Source organism: Palaemon carinicauda, chromosome 5, assembly GCF_036898095.1.
Source record: "Palaemon carinicauda isolate YSFRI2023 chromosome 5, ASM3689809v2, whole genome shotgun sequence".
NCBI classification, from domain to species: Eukaryota; Metazoa; Arthropoda; class Malacostraca; order Decapoda; family Palaemonidae; genus Palaemon; species Palaemon carinicauda.
In genome coordinates this window covers 181682899-181705398 of record NC_090729.1, presented here as the reverse complement: position 1 = coordinate 181705398, position 22500 = coordinate 181682899, and the positions used below count along the sequence as shown (strand labels likewise).

At 34.1% G+C, this 22500-nt stretch overlaps 1 protein-coding gene and 1 long non-coding RNA gene across 2 annotated transcripts in view; one reads left to right on the top strand and one right to left on the bottom strand.

Moving 5' to 3' along the window:
• Positions 1-7834, bottom strand: part of LOC137640699 (probable glutamate receptor) — a 19709-nt gene extending 11875 nt beyond the window's left edge. The window contains exons 1-3 of the mRNA XM_068373194.1: positions 7726-7834; positions 1538-1713; positions 42-143 (exon numbers count right to left, since the gene is read on the bottom strand). Coding sequence (XP_068229295.1) covers positions 42-143; positions 1538-1713; positions 7726-7825 — 378 coding nt within the window. The 5' untranslated portion in view covers positions 7826-7834. The remainder of the gene's footprint in view (positions 1-41; positions 144-1537; positions 1714-7725) is intronic.
• LOC137640701 (uncharacterized) overlaps positions 1-21282 on the top strand; it is a 32959-nt gene extending 11677 nt beyond the window's left edge. The window contains exon 4 of the long non-coding RNA XR_011044452.1: positions 21127-21282. This is a non-coding gene — a long non-coding RNA (uncharacterized lncRNA). The remainder of the gene's footprint in view (positions 1-21126) is intronic.
• Positions 21283-22500: the final 1218 nt, after the last annotated feature.

Sequence of the window (22500 nt, the reverse complement as noted above, 5' to 3'; positions counted from 1 at the left end):
CTCTCTCTCTCTCTCTCTCTCTCTCTCTCTCTCTCTCTCACCTGAGTTCCTTCCTTAATGACACTGGCAATGTCTTTGGCGATGTTTTCTTCGAGTATTACAAACCAGTGGACGGACGGGGTCTGTAAGTTCCTTCTTGTTATCTGGGGAAAATGAAGAATAGATAAATACAGGAGATGTGCAGATGTTCATGCTTGGCACACACACATACTCACACGCACACAAACACACATACACACACACATATATATATATATATATATATATATATATATATATGTATATGTGTGTGTATGTCACCTATACGATACAATGCAGGCTTTCATCCTACAATTATAAGAATTTGTCATTTTTTTTACTATACAGTATATATAGTGTGTGGCATATATATATATATATATATATATATATATATATATATATATATGTGTGTGTGTATATATATGTATATACACATATAAATATATATATTAACTACGATTATAGGACGCGTTTATATACATATATATATATATATATATATATATATATATATATGCTACACACTATATATACTGTATAGTAAAAAAAATGACAAATTCTTATAATTGTAGGATGAAAGCCTGCATTGTATCGTATAGGTGACACCTTTGTGTTATCCCTAAAAATCAAAGCATATACTCCAGATACGTGACACCAAGTATAGTAAACATGTTGGTTCCCTTAACCTTTCGGCCAGTGCTTAGCAATGCGCCTCAAATTCTTAATTAAATTCTTATCTCATCATGACATATACTGAAATTCATGAAGCCAACTGTACCAACCGGTAATGCATAAAACATACGAATTATATAAAAAAATGTAGATATAATGTTGATTCACACTATCGGTCCGGTCGCGGTCCGCTCTCGCTCCAGTCACGGTCCGGTCAAATGTTGTTATATCACGCTGATGCTCCGGTCCGCTCTCGCTCCGGTCATGATAGGAAAAATCAATATGTACAATAACAGGCTAATGTTCAATGCTTAAATGCATTTGCTAGTACCACTGAACAATATTCCTATACAATTATGCTTTTTCCATAAATTTATAATTTTGCCAGGACACTGATCGGACCGATAGCGAAGCGAAGGTTTAAACTTCCGAGTACCTAGCCCGAATCTAGACCGAACCGAAACTGGAGCGTGACCTAACCGATAGTGTGAATCAACCCTTAGTACAGTGGTTCCCAACCTTTTTTCTGTCATTTCCCCCCGGCACCCAGTTCAACCATCCAAATTTCCCCCTTCATGCCCTGCCCAGCCCTCATGCCCACTCACCTGACTCAGAAATGGGCATGACACCCCAATTCTCCCCTTGAATATCATGTCTTTGAGAACTGATATGATCATATCACAATTGAATGGCTAACAAATTGCCGCACGTACTATGAGGACATTTTCCGCTTGTTTGAGTTAGTAGGTAGTGTAATTATTTCCCCCTTGGAAGCTTCAAATTTCCCCCCAGGGGGAAATTTCCCCCAGGTTGGGAACCACTGCCTTAGTAAGATAGTATTCACCATTCGAAATAATTGCAGTGTTTTCTCGGAAGAGCAAATGACGAGAATGTTTCTGAGATTTCCGGTGTGGTAGAACCCACGAATCATTTGCTGCAGAGCCGTGAAATCAGTGTCGTATGGGAAGACAGCCACGTCCCCGTAGTTCTGCATTTGCCGGATAATCGGATCTGACAGATCTAGGGAAGATATAATTTTTAGTTAAAATGGAAACTTGATTGGTTTAATGTTGTTGCCGTTTTTTTTAAAGATATTTTATTTTAATTGATCTTTACTTCTCAAATAATTTATTTATTTCCTTACTTCCTTTCCTCACTGAGCTATTCTCCCCTGTTGGAGCCCTTGAGCTCATAGCATATAATAATAACAATAATGATAATGATAATGATGATAATGATAGAAATAACGAAATTAATAATGATAATAATAAGGATAATAATAATAATGATAATAATGATAATTACGATAATAATAATGATGATAATAACGATAACGATAATAATAATGATAATAATAATAATAATGATAATGATAATGACGACAATAATAATAATAATAATAATAATAATAAAGGTTATTATTAAAAGGAGGAGATTCACCAGCCCAATGAAGCCAAGCTCGACTCTCACAGAGCTGGCCCGATAAAATTCAGGAATAAAAAATGCGCATATTAATGCTAGAAAATAAATAAGATTGCCTCCCCAGTCCCAGTACTAGTTTATAAATCCATATATCAACAACAACAATAACAACAAATGCAGCCGTTTCTAGTCCACTGTAGGACAAAGGCCTCAGACAATTCAATTCATGTCTGGGTTTTGGCCAGTTTTCATCACCACGCTGGCCTGTGCGAATTGATGATGGTAGGAGATTCCCATCTGATCCCTCATAGCAAACCAACCTAGTGTAGGTGGTCCTGACTAGTACAGCTTTGCTGATCATGGCGATACGCAAGCCCTCTCACCACGTTAAGGTATCCCCAAGTGTAGGTGGTCCTGACTAGTACAGCTTTGCTGATCATGGCGAAACGCAAGCCCTCTCACCACGTTAAGGTATCCCCAAGTGTAGGTGGTCCTGACTAGTACAGCTTTGCTGATCATGGCGAAACGCAAACCCTCTCACCACGTTAAGGTATCCCCAAGTGTAGGTGGTCCTGACTAGTACAGCTTTGCTGATCATGGCGAAACGCAAACCCTCTCACCACGTTAAGGTATCCCCAAGTGTAGGTGGTCCTGACTAGTACAGCTTTGCTGATCATGGCGAAACGCAAACCCTCTCACCACGTTAAGGTATCCCCAAGTGTAGGTGGTCCTGACTAGTACAGCTTTGCTGATCATGGCGAAACGCAAACCCTCTCACCACGTTAAGGTATCCCCAAGTGTAGGTGGTCCTGACTAGTACAGCTTTGCTGATCATGGCGATACGCAAACCCTCTCACCACGTTAAGGTATCCCCACTCAGAAAGGAAAATTCTATAGATTACTCAATATCAAATAATCATAAAGTGATAGGAGTAGCAAGAGAAAAGAAGTTAAAAAACATCATCATCATCTCCTCCTACGCCTATTGGCACAAAGGGCCTCGGTTAGATTTCGCCAGTCGTCTCTGTCTTGAGCTTTTAATTCAATACTTCTCCATTCATCATCTCCTACTTCGTGCTTTATAGTCCTAAGCCATGTAGGCCTGGATCTTCCAACTCATCTAGTGCCTTGTGGAGCCCAGATAAACGTTTGGTGAACTAATCTCTTGGGGAGTGCGAAGAGCATGCCCAAACCATCTCCATCTACCCCTCATCATGATCTCATCCACATATGGTAATCGAGTAATCTCTCTTATAGTTTCATTTCTAATCCTGTCCTGCCACTTAACTCCCAATATCCTTCTGAGGGCTTTATTCTCAAATCTACTAAATCTATCGGAGATTGTTTCATTATCATACCACGACTCATGTCCATAGAGTAACACCGATCTCACTAAACTGATATATAGTCTGATTTTTATATGTAATCTCAGGCGATTTGATTTCCAAATTTTACTTAATTTAGCCAAATCATATTAAAACTCTCTTCTAATTCTATCCTTAGTCCGTATAATACTGTATCATTAGTATCACATATATTGCTCTCATAAACAGGCAAAAAAAGCCAATAAGCTTTGTACAAAAGAAATATACTCGAGACACTCATCATCTTAATGACGAAAAACACTATTCCATGATTATAGATAACGTCTCGTAATGTTGTATCATCATTATTATAGATTTATGACTCCTATGAATTAACAAGAAGGAGAGGAGATAATGAAAAGCACATTCTTCGAGTTTATAACTTAAAAAAAACATAATTTTTCATCTGGAGGGACTGTGAATTCCACACTGAATCCGGTTATTTTCAGTTCAGTTATAATGCAATTGCAATAAATATTTTACAGAAAAACCTGCTAAGACCTTTGATGGCCCACTCCTAACATATTCTCCTCTTCGGTCGTACACTTGACAACACTTAGATAACTTAAAATTCTCTTTCACTCAAGGGGTAAATTACTGCACTGTAATTGTGGCTTCTTAATTTCCATTTGGTAAGGATAGAATAGATTCTTTAGCTATGGTAAGCAGCTCTTTTAAGAGAAGGACACTCCAAAATCAAACCATTGTTCCCTAGTCTTGGGTAGTGCCATAGCCTCTGTACTGTGTTCTTCCACTGTCATGGGTTAGAGTTCTCTTGCTTAAGGGTACATTCAAGCACACTAGTCTATCTGTTTCCTGATTTTCTTTCCTCATTGGGCTATTTTCTCCGTTGTAGCCTTCAGGTTTATATCATTCTGATTTTCCCAGCTAGGGTTGTAGCTTAGCTAATAATAATAATAATAATAATAATAATAATAATAATAATAATAATAATAATAATAATAATAACACAGTAGAACAGCGAGATCATTCGCTCCATACTATTAGCTCTTACTGTGCATAGCTATTTTTCTGGTAATTAATGCCCCTCTGTCCCAGTAGGAGGACAGGTTCTGCTCTATCCTACCTAAGCTAATCTACTTGAAATTATGTCAGTTAACGAGAATTTTGAGTGACAAACTAATTACAAAGTCTTCTGAAGCTGTAAGAAATACAGCTGGTTTTTTTTTTTTTCTTTTTTTTTACCTATCAGTAACTGACAGATTTCTTTCACCAATCATGAACAGAGTTGTCTATTACCGATCAGGAACAGACAATTCTTTTTACCAATAATGAACTGACAATTCTTTTTACCGATCAGGAACTGACAATTCTTTTTGACCAATCAAGAACTGAAAGCTTGATTTGGCTAAGACGGAACCAATGGATTTTTTTTTTCTAACTAATTTAGACGGCCCATTTTTTCTAATCTGAACCTGACAGTAGACTTTGACGAATCAGGAACTCGGTTACGTTTTTATCTATCAGGAACTGAAAGTTGTTTACGACCTATCAGGAACTGGCAGTTATTTTTTGACCAATCAGGAACTGAAAGTTGTTTTTTCGACCTAGCAGGAACTGACACATATTTTTTGACCAATCAGGAACTGATAGTTATTTTTGTCCTATGAGAAAGTGGCTGTTATTTTTATTTTATTTTTTTATTATTAATCAGGAACTTCCAGTTAATTTTGACTTCTCAAGAACCGGCAATTATTTTTTACTTCTCAGGAACTGATAGTTATTTTTCTACCTATCAGGAACTCACAGTTGTTTCTGACCTATCAGGAGCTGACAGATATATTTTGACTTATCAGAAACTGACAGATATTTTTTTTACCTATCAAGAACTGAGAGATATTTTATCACCTATCAGGAACCGAATTATTTTTTGACCTATCAGGAACCGAATTATTTTTTGACCTATCAGGAACTGGATGTTATTTTTGACTTCTCATGAACTGACAGCTATTTTTGACTTCTCATGAACTGACAGCTATTTTTGACTTCTCAGGAACTGACAGCTAATTTTGACCTATCAAAAACTGATTGTTATTGTTTGACCTATCAGAAACTGACTGTTTCTGTTTGACCTATCAGACTGTGACTGTTATTGTTTGACCTATCAGGAACTGACAGTTCTTTTGACCTATCAGGAACTGTTAGTTGATTTGTACCAAACAAAAACTATAAACCATGCCAGGGAGGTTTTAAGAAAAATAGAAATACCAAAAAATATAAAGTGATACTTAAATATTCAGAAGAATTACTCATATATAGTTGACTTCTATAGCCAATGATTAAGAAATCTTCTCGATATTTTCATCTGTTTATTATCCTCCTAAACTGCTACAGATTATACCGCTAAAGCTTATTAGGCGTTTTCATATACAGTATATTAGTCGTATTTTCCTTATTTTTATTTCTTGTTAGTTCAGAATGTATTCAATGTAATAAACGAAACTTTAAGGGAGATGAAAATCTCTATAAAATTCTACAAGAAACACAGACACAGATAATGTATTATCAACACAGCCATAATTTAACCTTACGGCAAAGATAAGAAAAAATTTACTACCTCATTCATTAAATTTTCAGAAATAAGACGAACCATCTGCTACTTCGCTTGTAAAATCGAAGATCTGACGAACATTAAAGATTCATTTGATGTAGAAAATGATTAGCTCATAAACTGGTTCAAGGTTCAGAATGTCTGAATAAAGTTTTATTTGCAGCCGAATCTAGAAGAAAAATTGGAATTTATTGCTGTTTCTACTATAAAATCCTAACCTTCAATTCATTTACAACCTGAGATGTTTATTAACTATAAGAAAAAAGGTAATCTATTCATATATATCTTATCAAATTACATCATTCCCGAAAGAAAAACAGTATCTCGTTAAATTGAATAACTGCTGGCAGTTCAATTAAATTTTGAAATATGTTATTGTTAAGGAGAAGTCTTCACAGTAAATCACTTTTGTGTGTGTAAGAAAATTACGTAAATCCACTGTGTATTCAAGGTCACGACACGAAATAGATGATTAGATGTTAATAAAACTGTTTTTTTAGTTAAACAGCAATTTGAAATATATGGAAGGGATGCTGATATCTGCAAAGCAATGATTTTTAGTGGATAAAGATAATTATTTTTAATAAAATGTCATGACCTTTAACTAAAGTTGGAAATATTTTTTTTTATCTTTTCTGTAATTCTGCCATTCGAAATATAGGGAAGGGATGCTTTTTTCTGTAAAGCAACTATATTTCGTAGATAAACACATTGTTTTAAATAAAAAGTCATGAACTTATAATAAAGTTGGAAATATGATTTTTTTCTTCTTTTCTGTAACTCGGCAATTTAAAATATAGGGACAGGATGCCTTTTTTTCTGCAAAGCAATGATATTTAGTAGATAAAAATAATTATTTTTAATAAAAATTCATGATCTTTAATTAAAGTTGGAAATATTTTTTTTCTTTTCTGTAACCCGGCCATTTGAAATATAGGGAAAGATTGCCTTTTTTTCTGCAAAGCAACGATATTTAGTAGATAAAAATAATTATTTTAAATAAAAAGTCATGAACTTTGGTTGGAATTTTTTTTTTTCTGTAACTCGGCCATTTCAAAAATTGGGAAAGAATGCAATTTTCTGCAAAGCAACGACTTTTAGTAGATAAAACTAACTGCTTTAAATAAAAGGTCATAAACTCATACCAAAGTTGGAAACATTATTTTATTTTTTTTTTCTTGTCTGTAACTTGGTCATTTGAAATATAGGCAAAGAATGCCTTTTTTCTGCAAAGCAACGATATTTAGTAGAACACTATTATTTTTTTTTTTTAAAAAGACATGAACTTATACCAAAGTTAGGTATATTCTTAATAAACCGTTTCATTGTACTTGAAAGATGGATGCCTCTGGTTTTAATAATGATATTAAGTATAAGAATAACAATAAAAATAATGATAATATTAATAAAACTCTAAATAAGTGAAGACTATTGAAGAGATAAAAAAGTCAAGAATAAAAAAAAAATACATCGAAATTACTTATATTAACAATAATGGTAATGATACCGATATTACTTAAAGATAATACTAATGACGATAATATTAATAAAGTCTAAAGCAGTGAATAATGATGATAATACTGATAAATCTCTAAAAGCAGAGAAGACGAATAAAGTGATCAAAAAGTCAAGGATGAAATTGCATTGAATTAACCCTGAAAGAAATAGACTTACCATCAATCATCTGATCATAGACGAGATAGAAATGGTATCCCATCATCTTGTCCAGCATGAATCCCACGAGAGCCAAAAGCACTTCGCTCCTATTTGACATCGCTTCTGCTTCCCTTATATAGTATAGATAAAGAATTTGATATATTAGTAACTGGATGGGCACTCAGTAGAGCTCACACCTCCCCCGTAGCAGCTAATTTCTCGACCTTTTGCGCGACCTTGACCTTGACATTTGACCTTAACATGCATTAATTAGCATGGATTTTCATAGACTCAAATATGAACCAAGTTTGAAGTCTCTGTGACAACGATGTCCAAACTTATGAATGATTGCGTGAATTGGACATTTTGCTTGTCCTTGACCTTAACCTTTGACCTTGACCTTCTAAAATGTCATCATATCTAGCTCTTTACATATCAGTTAATCCCTGCAAGTTTCATTACTCTACGATTCAAATTGTAGCCAAGAAGCTGTTCACAAACAAACTCACATACAAACAAGGGGTATAACCTCCTTCCATCTTCGTTGGGGGAAGTAACTAGAACATTTGTTTAAACTTTCCAAAATGTAAATTTTTCAGTTGCTCTGGCATCAAATCCTAATTCAATTTGAGAGTAAACGAATGCATCAGTATATATAACTTATAATTGCAGTGCCTTCGATCTGTAAATTACTGGCTGTATAATTGCATGAGTCCATGCTTGTCAATCTTCATTGCTCTGGCATTAAATAATAGCTTAATTTGAAATGGAATAAACGAGTGCGTCAGCAGATTTATATTTGTAATGACTTAGATCCGTACGGACCTCATAATTGCAAGAGCCCATGTTTGGCCACAAGGGCCAGGCAATCTTAAAGGAAATGTGTAAATGCGTTTTCATTTCCAAATTCATCTAAAAAAAATCTACTACAGTCAATTTCTTTTAGCGATGCAGATTTGCACCGACTCACAGCGGTGCCCTTTTAGCTCGGAAAAGTTTCCTGATCGCTGATTGGTTGGACGAGATAATTTTAACCAATCAGCGATCAGGAAACTTTTCCGAGCTAAAAGGGCACCGCTGCGAGTCAGTGCAAATCTGCATCGCTAAAAGAAATGGACTATAGGTTAAGGTTCTTAGATACGATTTATAAAACTGAAACACATATGTATTTCAAGAATGCAACTGCGCGGAGATGCCTTAGACCCAGGGCAGGAGGATTGTTGCCAAATAGTCAGTGATGCCATCGACTGCCCCTCACATTTATTTCTTAAAGGGCTTTACAGATTCATTAGGCTTATATATCTGCACTTGCTTTATATCCGGACCCTCTACTTTACCTCGGTTCCTTATTCGTTTCTCTTCCTTCTAACTTTTACATCATTGTGCAAATGTAGGGTTTCCCCTAGTTGCACTTGGGCAGTGAATGGCCTCACAAGTCCCAACGCCGTAATTCCAAAATCCAATCCAATCATCCAATAAATAAACAGACAAAATCACATAACATCACATCGCATGCTGTTTCCCACTAAATTTCTCTAGATGTTTTATGATTCCATTAATGACGTTATGGTGACATTCGGTGACTTAACTGACGGAAAATAAGATTAGTATTGACTAGGACGAATTAATTCATGTGGGTCCGGTTTCATCGATTGTAGTTATTAGACGTGGAGCATTGGTAAGTTTTAGGAGAAGGACACTCCAAAAAAAGAGAGCATTATTATTGTTCTCTAGTTTTGGGCAGTGCCGTAGCCTCTGTACCATGGTTTTCCACTGTCTTGTGTTAGAGTTCTCTTGTTTGAGGGTACACTCGGGCACACCATTCTTATTTCTCCTCCTCTTGTTTTGTTAAAGTTTTTACAGTTTATATAGGAAATATTTATTTTAATCTTACTGTTCTCAAAATATTTAGTTTTTCCTTATTTCCTTTCCTAACTGGGCTATTATCCCTGTTGGGGCCCCTGGGCTTAGAGCGTCCTGCTTTTCCAACTAGGGTTGTAGCTTAGCAAGTAATAATAATAATAATAATAATAATAATAATAATAATAATAATAATAATGACCTCCCTCGCTTAGAACCTGTATATCCCATACATTTATTCATTTAAAAGGGATTCGAATGTCAGAGCAACCTTTTTTTATATCTTGGCTTGTATGAAGATATGAATGCATATGTTTGTATATTGAAATGGAATATGATTTATTTTAGAGAAAAGAATACTGTGAATTTACATATACAAAGATGTACAGTGGTTCAATGAATCGCTCTCCACTTTCTCATAGTAAATACTATCAAACAATACGCAGAAATATAAATGTCTGATCCTATGATAGAAAATTATTTACTCTAACCCTTCATTTACTGTTTGGTGCTTGTACTGGTAATATTTATATTCCCCAGAACCCATTTTCACCCGATGTACTCTGCAGTATAACTCCCCCCCACCCACACTCACACACGACTCCTCCGGTTTAATTTTCACGCACAGTTATATTACGTACACGACATTCACTGACTCACGCTATGCTTTCGAATCAATTTCTCAAAATCCTCAATATCACCACACAAATACATAAACAAAAACTACTGTAGCGAATCTAATGGCAACATAGGTTACAAAAACACCGATTCCTAACTTGTATTCAAACAACTGCGCATGATATTTTGTTGATTTTATCCATATTGATTCATTAGGGATAATTCGAATTAAAAGCTATCAATTTTGACACCTGTTTGTTTGGGACGTGATATTTATATATATAAAGTGCTAACTTCTTAAGAACATACATACTGAACCATATAGTGGTGTGTATCACAAGATACGCCATTGAATTATGCACATTTTGACACTAGTTTCATGCAAATCAGATAAGAATTGGCCACGATAAGCCTTTTTTACATTTTCCGTGACCTTGGCCTTGACTTTCAACCCAATCACTCCCAAAATCTAATCAAATTGTTCTTGAATCATGGCCAATCATTAAACCAAATATCATGATATTTGGTGAAATGGTGTTTGACTTATGCAAATCACTAATACACAGACAGACATACAAACAATGAGTATACTTAGGATTTGGTTCGACGTGCTAAATCAGAAATGAAACCCAGTTTATGGACTCGACAGCATATGTATCTAGAGAGGCACTCATTAGAGCGCAGACCTCCGTCGCTGCAGCTTATTTCTCGACCTTTTGCTCGACCTTGACCACTGACCTTAATATGTATTAATTGGCGTGTATTTTCATACACTCAAATATGAACCAAGTTTTAAGTCTCTGTAAAAACGATGTCGAAACTTATGGCCAATTACCTGAATTGGAAATTTTGCTTGACCGTGTCCTTGACCTTTGATCTTGACCCTCCAAAATTTAATCATTGCCAAATTTTTACATAAAAATTAATCCATGCAAATTTCATTTCCGTGCGATTAGAATTGTGGCCAGGAAGCTGTTCAGAAACAAACACACACCCACAAATAAACACATCAACATACAAACACACACACAAGCACACAAACAGTGGGTAAAACATAATCTCCTTCCAACTTCGTTGGCGGAGGTAATAAAACTTCAAGTGAATATAACTTTGGCAAAATGCTGGGGAGACATAACAAATATAACAATAAAAAAAGAACTGCCTATAACATTTCATTTGTTGTGTAATTTTCTCACATCTTCAAACTAAATAAATACTTTCTTGAAAGAGCAACTTTATTACCATTCCTTATCATCTTGTAGGTGGGTGACATTCTTTATTACAATTCTTTATCATCCTTTAGATGAGTGATATGGACTTAATTTGTAACTTCTACCAAATTGAGTACTATTATTTCAAAGAGTAATTTGTACTAATGACATAAGCTTATGCTAGACTGTATTCCGTTTATCATGTTCGTTTAATATGCTTGCAATTACATAATTGATAAGCCTCTTTTTACACATCACTCGCTAGAATTTTTTTCCAACATTTGTTGCAATAAAAGATAACAGATTAGGGTACGCATTTCTCTTTTCCAGGAAACAAAAGTTAATCGAAAGAATATTATATGAAAATGCGTGTGAATATAATCCTCATGAGACAGATTATTATGTTCAAAGTCCTCTTGTTCCAAAAACAGACCATAGAAAATTGTGACTTATAGGTAAAAATACTTTAGTTAATGCAACTTTTATGATGATACAATAGCTCTAAATCTTTATAGGTACTTTGTCCACCTACTGTTACTTTAATATCAAGATGGAGACAATCCTTCAATATCTGTCTATCTACCTACCTATCTATCTATCTATCTATCTATCTATCTATCTATCTATATGTTTATCTATCTATCTTTCTTTATCTCCTCTCAGCTTCAAAACTTCTACATGAACCATCAACTTTTATGTACATTTTAACATTGTCACTCGAGTGATAAGATAAAAATATTATATATCTATCTATCGATCTACCTGTTTGTCTATCTATCTATGTTTTTCTCCTCTCAACTTCAAAGACTATACATGAACCATCAACATTTATGTATATGTTTAAAACTGTCCCCCGATTTATAAATATTATTTATATCTGTCTATCTATCTATCTATCTATCTATCTATCTATCTATCTATATATATATATATATATATATATATATATATATATATATATATATATATGTACAGTATATGTATATATATATATATATATATATATATATATATATTATATACTGTATATATAAATATATATATATATATATATATATATATATATATATATATATATATATATATTTATATATATATATGTATATATATATATATAGATAGATAGATAGAGATAAAATTGGCCACTTACCTCGACAACCATCGTAGCTTAGCCGGATTGTTAACGATGCCAAAATCCCTCTCCTCTTTGTACGGCATAATAAATTTGCTTTCGTTCTTAACCAAGTTCCCGTAGATTTTATCTTCCTTCTGGTTCATGGAAAGCTTGACAATATTGCCTTCCTTGTGAACCAAACTTCCGACAGCCATATCAGATAACTTGGCTGAAATGTAGGTAATTGAATAATATGAATGTTTCTTCCTTGCTACTTTTGGTGAGTTTAACAGGAAAAATCCAAGGAATTATGATGTGAGATATCAAATGTTGGTTTGGAAAAATAGTAGAAAAAATATTCAATAGTTTACCAACTTCACTTCACTAATCCTTGTCATGTACAGTATTTCATTTTAAGCATTAAACTATTACGTATTTAGAAGTTTTCATGGGAGGATTTCAAATGAAAAATGCATGTCAATTTTAGTCGTTTATTAACAATAAACTTTTTCTCTTATCCAGTCATTTTCCATAAGCAATCCCAGTCATGTGCAGTTACTAGATGTTAATAAACCATATCGTGGCAAGCAAATTTATATTGAATATTCATGCACAGTTCAATTACTCTTGATTAGAAATTTACTGTTATAGCATCAAGGAAGAGCGTATGTTTTTTTTTTTTTTTTTTTTTTTTTTTTTTCAAATAATGTGTTCTTAAGGGTTGTGGTGGCTGATGCGGTAACGTCCCTGACTGGTGAACGGCAGACTGGGATTCGAGTCCTGCTCAAACTCGTTAGTTCCTTTTAGTTGCTGTAACCTCGCCATCCTTGTGAGGTAAGGATGCGGGGTTTGGGGGAGCCTATAGGTCTGTCTGCTGAGTTAGCAGCAGCCATTGCCTGGCCCTCCTTGGTCCTAGCTTGGTTGAAGAGGAGTCTTGGGCGCTGATCATGGTCAGTCTCTAGGGCATTGCCCTGCTCGAGAGGGCAACGTAACTGTCCCTTGCCTCTGCCATTCATGAGCGACCTTTAAACCTTTATGTGCGCGACGCTATAGACACCGATGTCCATCTAGGACAATTTATCCCTCATAATTAAAACAAGAATTCTTTTTTTTTTTTTTTTGGCTATATAAAAAAACCACTTTTTACCACTTTGCAATATCGACCTTTTCTTCTCCGTTACTTAGTTCTTTCCCTGTCATTATGATAATGCATTCCACCGCTTCAAGAACCATCATAGGCGACTAAAGTACTTGAGTTTACGAAGCATGGCATTGCGTCAAACAAAAATTTACTAAATATTCGCCGAGAAATTCTTCCGTTTCTTCTTATTCATTATCGTTGTGGTTTGCCCAAGACACGACAAGTTTATCAACTCCTTTTTTTCTGAATTTTAGATGTTTAAAAGATTTATAGTAGATTTTTGTACCATTTTTTCGTGATTTAAATTTCGTTTCAATATAACAACTGTTTATAAATGTTTCAATTTTAATATGAGATCGTTTATCTCGTCAATGGACATTTCAACCACAGTTATTCGAGATTAAAAAACTTAGAAGTATTTAACATCGACAAGCAAAAACTTTGGTATTTATCTCCGACAAGCAAAAACTTTGAAGTATTTATCTTTGACAAGCAAAAACTTCGAAGTTTTTTTTCATTGACAAGCAAAAACTTCTAAGTATTTATCTTCGACAACCAAAATTGAAGAATTTATCTTCGACAAGCAAAAACATCAAAGTATTTATCTTCGACAAGCAAAAACTTTGAAGTATTTATCTTTGACAAGCAAAACGTTTGCAGTGTTTATCTTCGAAAAGCAAAAACTTTCAAGTATTTATCTTCGACAAGCAAAATTTAAGTATTTATCTTCGACAAGCAAAAAGTTTGCAGTGTTTATCTTTGAAAAGCAAAAACTTCGAAGGTGTTTATCTTCGACAAGCAAAAACTTCGAAGTTTTTTTTCTTTGACAAGCAAAAACTTCTAAGTATTTATCTTCGACAAGCAAAATTGAAGTATTTATCTTCGACAAGCAAAAACATCAAAGTATTTATCTTCGACAAGCAAAAACTTTGAAGTATTTATCTTTGACAAGCAAAACGTTTGCAGTGTTTATCTTCGACAAGCAAAAACTTCCAAGTATTTATCTTTGACAAGCAAAATTGAAGTGTTTATCTTTGACAAGCAAAATTGAAGTGTTTATCTTTGACAAGCAAAAAGTTTGCAGTGTTTATCTTCGAAAAGCAAAAACTTCTAAGTATTTATCTTCGACAAGCAAAATTGAAGTATTTATCTTCGACAAGCAAAATTGAAGTATTTATCTACGACAAGCAAATTTGAAGTATTTATCTTCGACAAGCAAAAACTTTGGTATTTATCTCCGACAAGCAAAAACTTCGAAGTATTTTTCTTCGACAAGCAAAAAATTTGAAGTATTTATCTTTGACAAGCAAAAACTTCGAAGTATTTATCTTTGACAAGCAAAAACTTTGAAGTATTTATCTTCGACACGCTAAAACTTCAAAGTATTTATTTTCGACAAGCAAAATCATCGAAATATCTACCTCTGACAAGCAAAAAGTTTGAAGTATTTATCTTCGACAAGTAAAATTGAAGTATTTATCTTCGACAAGCAAAAAGTTTGCAGTGTTTATCTTCGAAAAGCAAAAACTTCAAAGTGTTTATCTTCAACATGTGAAAACTTTGAAGTATTTATCATCGACAAGCAAAATTTAAGTTTTCATCTTCGACAAGCAAAAATTTTGCAGTGTTTATCTTCGAAAAGCAAAATCTTCGAAGTGTTTATCTTCGACAAGCAAAAACTTCAAAGTATTTATCTTCGACAAGCAAAAACTTCAAAGTATTTATCTTCGACAAGCAAAAACTTTGAAGTATTTATCTTCGACAAGCAAAAACTTCGAAGTATTTATCTTCGACAAGCAAAATTGAAGTATTTATCTTCGACAAACAAAGAGTTTGCAGTGTTTATCTTCGAAAAGCAAAAACTTTGAAGAATTTATCTTCGACAAGCAAAATTGAAGTATTTATCTAAGACAAGCAAAAAGTTTGCAGTGTTTATCTTCGAAAAGCAAAAACTTTGAAGAATTTATCTTCGACAAGCAAAATTGAAGTATTTATCTTCGACAAGCAAAAAGTTTGCAGTGTTTATCTTCGAAAAGCAAAAACTTCGAAGTATTTTTCTTCGACAAGCAAAAACTTTGAAGTATTTATCTTCGACAAGCAAAATTGAAGCAAAATTGAAGTATTTATCTTCGCAAAGCAAAATTGAAGTATTTATCTTCGACAAGCAAAAATTTTGCAGTGTTTATCTTCAAAAAGCAAAAACTTCGAAGTATTTATCTTCGACAAGCAATATTGAAGTATTTATCTTCGACAAGCAAAATTGAAGTACTTATCTTCAACAAGCAAAAAGTTTGCAGTGTTTATCTTCGAAAAGCAAAAACTTCGAAGTATTTTTCTTCGACAAGCAAAAACTTTGAAGTATTTATCTTCGACAAGCAAAATTGAAGCAAAATTGAAGTATTTATCTTCGACAAGCAAAAAGTTTGCTGTGTTTATTTTCGAAAAGCAAAAACCTCTAAGTATTTATCTTCGACAAGCAAAATTTAACTATTTATCTTCGACAAGCAAAGAGTTTGCAGTGTCTATCTTCGAAAAGCAAAAACTTCGAAGTATTTATCTTCGACAAGCAAAGAGTTTGCAGTGTTTATCTTCGAAAAGCAAAAACTTTGAAGAATTTATCTTCGACAAGCAAAATTGAAGTATTTATCTTCGACAAGCAAAAAGTTTGCAGTGTTTACCTTCGAAAAGCAAAAACTTTGAAGAATTTATCTTCGACAAGCAAAATTGAAGTATTTATCTTCGACAAGCAAAAACTTTGAAGTATTTATCTTCGACAAGCAAAATTGAAGCAAAATTGAAGTATTTATCTTCGACAAGCAAAATTGAAGTATTTATCTTCGACAAGCAAAAAGTTTGCAGTGTTTATCTTCAAAAAGCAAAAACTTCGAAGTATTTATCTTCGACAAGCAATATTGAAGTATTTATCTTCGACAAGCAAAATTGAAGTACTTATCTTCAACAAGCAAAAAGTTTGCAGTGTTTATCTTCGAAAAGCAAAAACTTCGAAGTATTTTTCTTCGACAAGCAAAAACTTTGAAGTATTTATCTTCGACAAGCAAAATTGAAGTATTTATCTTCGACAAGCAAAATTGAAGTATTTATCTTCGACAAGCAAAAAGTTTGCAGTGTTTATCTTCGAAAAGCAAAAACCTCTTAAGTATTTATCTTCGACAAGCAAAATTTAAGTATTTATCTTCGACAAACAAAGAGTTTGCAGTGTCTATCTTCGAAAAGCAAAAACTTCGAAGTATTTATCTTCGACAAGCAAAGAGTTTGCAGTGTTTATCTTCGAAAAGCAAAAACTTCGAAGAATATATCTTCGACAAGCAATCACCAATTCCTACTAATTTTCTTCGAAAATAGTTTAAGCAGTTCGCTAACATGAATTACCTATTCATACTATTTTATCCTTCGTCTCTACTGGAGTACCTTTGAGCTGGTATCGACCTGCCTTGTTCTACAATAATAACTATAGTGAAATAATGCTGCCTGGACAGAATATGAAAAAAAAAAAATCCCAATATTTATATTTCAAATGCTAAGGTAATCCATAGCACAACAATGTTCAGAATCGAGTAAAAATTATTACTTAAAAATTACTGTACTTACCAATCATTAAGAGGAAGACCAGTAAGGAAATTTGTAGCTCCATAAGGTATCTTTTTATTAAGAGAATTATTTCTTTACTTCTTCCCGAAGAGGGTGATAGAGTAGCAGATATATTACTCCTCGTACTCCGCTCGTTTCGTAGACATAATTTTCTGAAACAATAGGTTTTTAATGGTTAACGATATTTTATTATTATTATTATTATCATTATTATTATTATTATTACTTGCTAAGCTACAACCTTAGTTGGAAAAGCAGGATGCTATAAGACAAGGGCCCCAACAAGGAAAATAGCCCAGTGAGAACAGTAACTACATTAAAATAAATATTTCCTATATAAGCTATAAAAACTTTAACAAAGGAAGAGGAAGGGAAATTAGATAGAATAGTGTGGCCGAGTGTACCCTTAACAGAACTCTAACCCAAGACAGTGGAAGACCATGGTACAGAGGCTATGGCACTACCCAAGACTAAGGACAATGGTTTGATTTTGGAGGGTCCTTCTAGAAGAGCTGCTTACCATAGCAAGAAAGCAATAATATTTTAAATTGGTATTTTCTTAACATGTGCCATAGGTACCATTTACTAGTTCCCTTTCTTAACACTGAATATAACCTAATAAATTCATGTCTATCTTTAAAATCTGTTGAACTGAGATTCAAATTCATTGTTGCTTTAGTAATCGTTCGTTTTCTAAGTTACTATTCATGTTTAATATAAAATACCTTGAAATAATATTTAAAATGTATTGTATATATTCATGGTTCTTATCAAAATTACCATAGCTTGCAAAATAGATCTGTTAAACAAAACTCTGTTGTAATTCTGTTTTCAATTAAATTTTGGATTATTTCAAATGCATAATTTTCCAGAAACTAAAATGAAAATTTAACTTTAACTATCAAGCTATTTTAAAAGAAAAGAGAAAGTGAGCTATTAAAGCTTGAGGAGTTTTTGCATATCGAGACCATAGGAAACATTCTGGGTTTCTTTTGGAAAGAAAAGGAAACCAAAAAACTTACTTTTACACGCGGTTATCAAGAGCGTTAATGTGTACTTACACCAGAGGTCTACACCTTGCTTACACCCACGTCAGACTTACAAAGAAGTTTTATGAGAGTCTCGAATCTTTAGTATACACCTGCAATCATAATTTTTCCTCCTCTCTTACACTTTGAATGAGAGACGAGTTGGAGAACTCGATAACATAAAATGACAATGAGATAGGATATCCTCTTCATGTAAGCTAATATTCGGAGAAATGAGGAAAACGTCGCCAAAAATCCGGGGGCATAAATTACATACGAAAATTAGAGGAGAAAATATGACTAATGATAGATCTCCACCCGGAAAATAGTGAGACATTACATAAAATCAATCGAGATGTTACGTAACGCTGAGAGTTTTCTGCGATTTTGTAATTGGGAAAAATCTGGACAAGGCTTTCATGTTTAAAATAAAAAAAGATAAAAAATATTTCCTTAGAAATATTTATATCCAATACCCTAGTAATTTACTCCTTCAAGGAACGTTTGCCCATATTTTAGCTCAAAATCGGTGAAGGCCAAAGAAGATATGTCGGGAACGGAAACAGCCTTGGCAAGTGAGCTCCTTGTCCTAAGTGTTATCTACAGTATTTATTCATTTACAAGAGTACGTAACCCGTCGAAATGACGGCTAAATATTTATAATTTCATTAGTGTACGCGACCCGTCAAAATGACGGCTAAATATTTATAATTTTACTAGTGAACGCGACCTGTCGAAATGACGGCTAAATATTTATAATTTTATTAGTGTACGCGACCCGTCAAAATGACGGCTAAATATTTATAATTTTATTAATGTGGCCGCGGGGGCAATATAAAAAAATTAGAATAGCGCCAACGTTATCCCTGCGTGCCGTAAGAGGCGACTAAAAGGGACGGGACGAGGGGGCTGGGAACCCCCTCTCCTGTATCTACATCCTGTGAGACATCGACAAAGACGGCCCTGCTGCTTCCTCCGATGCCTTGGATGGCCGCGGAGGTAGCAGCAGTAGGGGATTCAGCATTATGAAGCTTCATCTGTGGTGGATAACGGGGGAGGGTGGGCTGTGGCACCCTAGCAGTACCAGCTGAACTCGGTTGAGTCCCTTGTCAGGCTGGGAGGAACGTAGAGAGTAGAGGTCCCCTTTTTGTTTTGTTTCATTTGTTGATGTTGGCTACCTCCCAAAATTGGGGGAAGTGCCTTGGTATATGTATGTATTAATGTACGCGACCCGTCAAAATGATGGCTAAATAACTATAATTTTACTAGTGTACGTAACCCGTCAAAATAATAGCTAAAAATTTATAACTATACCAGTGTATGTGACCCGTCAAAGTGACGGCTAAATATTTATGGTTTTGCCAGTGTACGCTACCCGTCAAAATGACGGCTAAATATTTATAATTTTACTAGGTTACACGATCCGTCAAATATGATGGCTAAATATTTATAATTTTACCAGTGTACACTACCCGTCATTTTTATTTATAATTTTACTTATATATGCGACCTGTCAAAGACGGCTAAATATTTTTAATGTTACTAGTGTATGCCACCCGTCGAAATGACAGTTAAATATTTATAATTTTACTAGTGTACGCTACCAGTCAAAATGATGGCTAAATATTTATGACTTTACTAGTGTTCGTGACCCATCAAAATGACGGCTAAATATTTATAGTTTTACTAGCGTACGCGACCCATCAAAATGACGGCTAAATATTTATAGTTTTACTAGCGTACGCGACCTGTCAAAATGACGGCTAAATATTTATAGTTTTACTAGCGTACGCGACCCGTCAAAATGAAGGCTAAATATTTATAGTTTTACTAGCGTACGTGACCCGTCAAAATGACGGCTAAATATTTATAGTTTTACTAGCGTACGCGACCCGTCAAAATGAAGGCTAAATATTTATAGTTTTACTAGCGTACGCGACCCGTCAAAATGACGGCTAAATATTTATAGTTTTACTAGCGTACGCGACCCGTCAAAATGACGGCTAAATATTTATAATTTCACCAGTGTACACGACCCGTCAAAATAATGGCTAAAAATTTATAACTATACCAGTGTGCGTGACCCGTCAAAGTGATGGCTAAATATTTATAATTTTACCAGTGTACGCTACCAGTCAAAATGACGGCTAAATATTTATGATTTTACTAGTGTACGTGACCGGTCAAAATAATGGCTAAATACTTATAATTTTATTAGTGTACGCTACCCGTCAAAATGACGCCTAAGTATTTATGATATTTTTCCTTGTTTCCTTTCCTCACTGGGCTATTTTGCCTGTTGGAGCCCCTTGGCTTATAGCATTCTGCTTTTCCAGCTAGGGTTGTAGCAAGTAATAATAATAATAATATAACTGTATATGGTCAGTCTCTAGGACATTGTTACTGTCCCTTGCCCTTGCCATTCATGACGACCTTTAAACTGGTATGGATTGTCTTTTTTTTTTTAAAGTTTTATGATGGACCTGATGTTTTGATAGTTTTCTGCACAGGTGGCCCATTCATATTTCAGCAATTGAAAGAAGGTAGCGTCATCGACCATTGTCCTTGTTCTCCCTCTTGAGATAGATTGATAAATAAATAGAATTATGAATAAATAAAGTTGCTGATACTCTGATAGATAGATGCAGATTTGAATAAGCAATTTAATTATACATGTGTATAAGTTTAGATAAAATTCTTGAACATATAAATCTTTGCTTGATTATGTGTCCTTGGTTTTAACGTGCATCTAAATTGTATAGACCAGACCAGATTGTTTTTTATCAAATTTTCAAACAACAAATTGGTCTAATACATTCCTCTCGTTTATGATTTCAGGAAATGTGTAGAATCCTCCCAAGATTTTCGGAAATTTGGCAATGCTGTTCGCTGACGTTAAAAGACATTTTTTATTGTAAAAAAAACCCTGTTGCAAGATTGTCCAAGAATCGTACCACCTGCCAAATCTTCATAAGCACCAGTATACTCTCGGAACTTAAGGTATATTATTTTACCTTTCTTAAAACTATTTTAATACTGTTTGGAGCTAGTTAAAAAGATGTAAACATGCAAATCATACGCACTGGTAGAATCTCTGAGCTTAAGGTATATTATTTTACCTTTCTTAAAACTATTAGAATTCTGGTTGGAGCTAGTTGAAAATATGTAGATAAATAGAAATAGAAGCATATGACATCTATGAGATCAAATATTCCTCTTCAGAAAAACTGGTGAATCAACCATGAATATTGAAGTATCCGACTGAACATCATGGATGCGGTTCAATGAATATAAAATTATTCCGTTTACCCGTTTACCGCTTCCAAAGACATTCCAGGAAAATAACCACTTTGGCGATGATACAGAGATCATAAATGTTTGATGTTTCGGGTTTAGAAATCGGTTTTCGTGCAAGTGCATTTTTTTTTTTATTGAAACCAAACATGAAAAAGAAGTTAACTTATGTTTTCCTCTAATGGTCTACTGACGGGATTTATTACATATGGGTCGTCTAATTGTATCGATGATTTTTTTCTATTTTTGTAAATTATTTATAACTGAAAAACATACTTCCGGTGACAATTGCCATGGTTGTTGCAGCGCTTATTATTATTATTATTATTATTATTATTATTATTATTATTTTTATCATTATTATTATTATTATTATTATTGTTGTTGTTGTTGTTGTTGTTGTTGTCACAAGTTAAGCTACAACCCTAGTTGGAAAAGCAGGATGTTATAAACCCAAGGGCTCTAACAGGGAAAATGGCCTAGTGAGGAAAGGAAATAAGGAAGTAAATAAATTGCTAGAGAAGTAACGAACAAGTAAAATATTCAAAGAACAGTAACAAAATTAAAATAAATCTTTCATATATTAACTATAAAAACTTAAATAAAAACAAGAGGAAGAGAAATTAGATAGAATAGTGTGCCCAGGTGTACCCTCAAGCAAGAGAACTCTAATTTGCAGAAACAAATCAATTGACCATGCAATTAATGGGTCAATGTTTAAAGGTTTACAGGTTTAAAGGCCGGTTATGAATGGCAGAGGCAAGGGACGGTGACATTGCCCTATCAAGCAGTACAATGCCCTAGAGACTGACCATATATACATATAACCAGCGCCCAAGCCCCCCTCCACCCTAGCTAAAACCAAAGAGGGCCAGGCAAGGGCTTACTGATGACTCAGCAGATAGACCTATAGTCTTC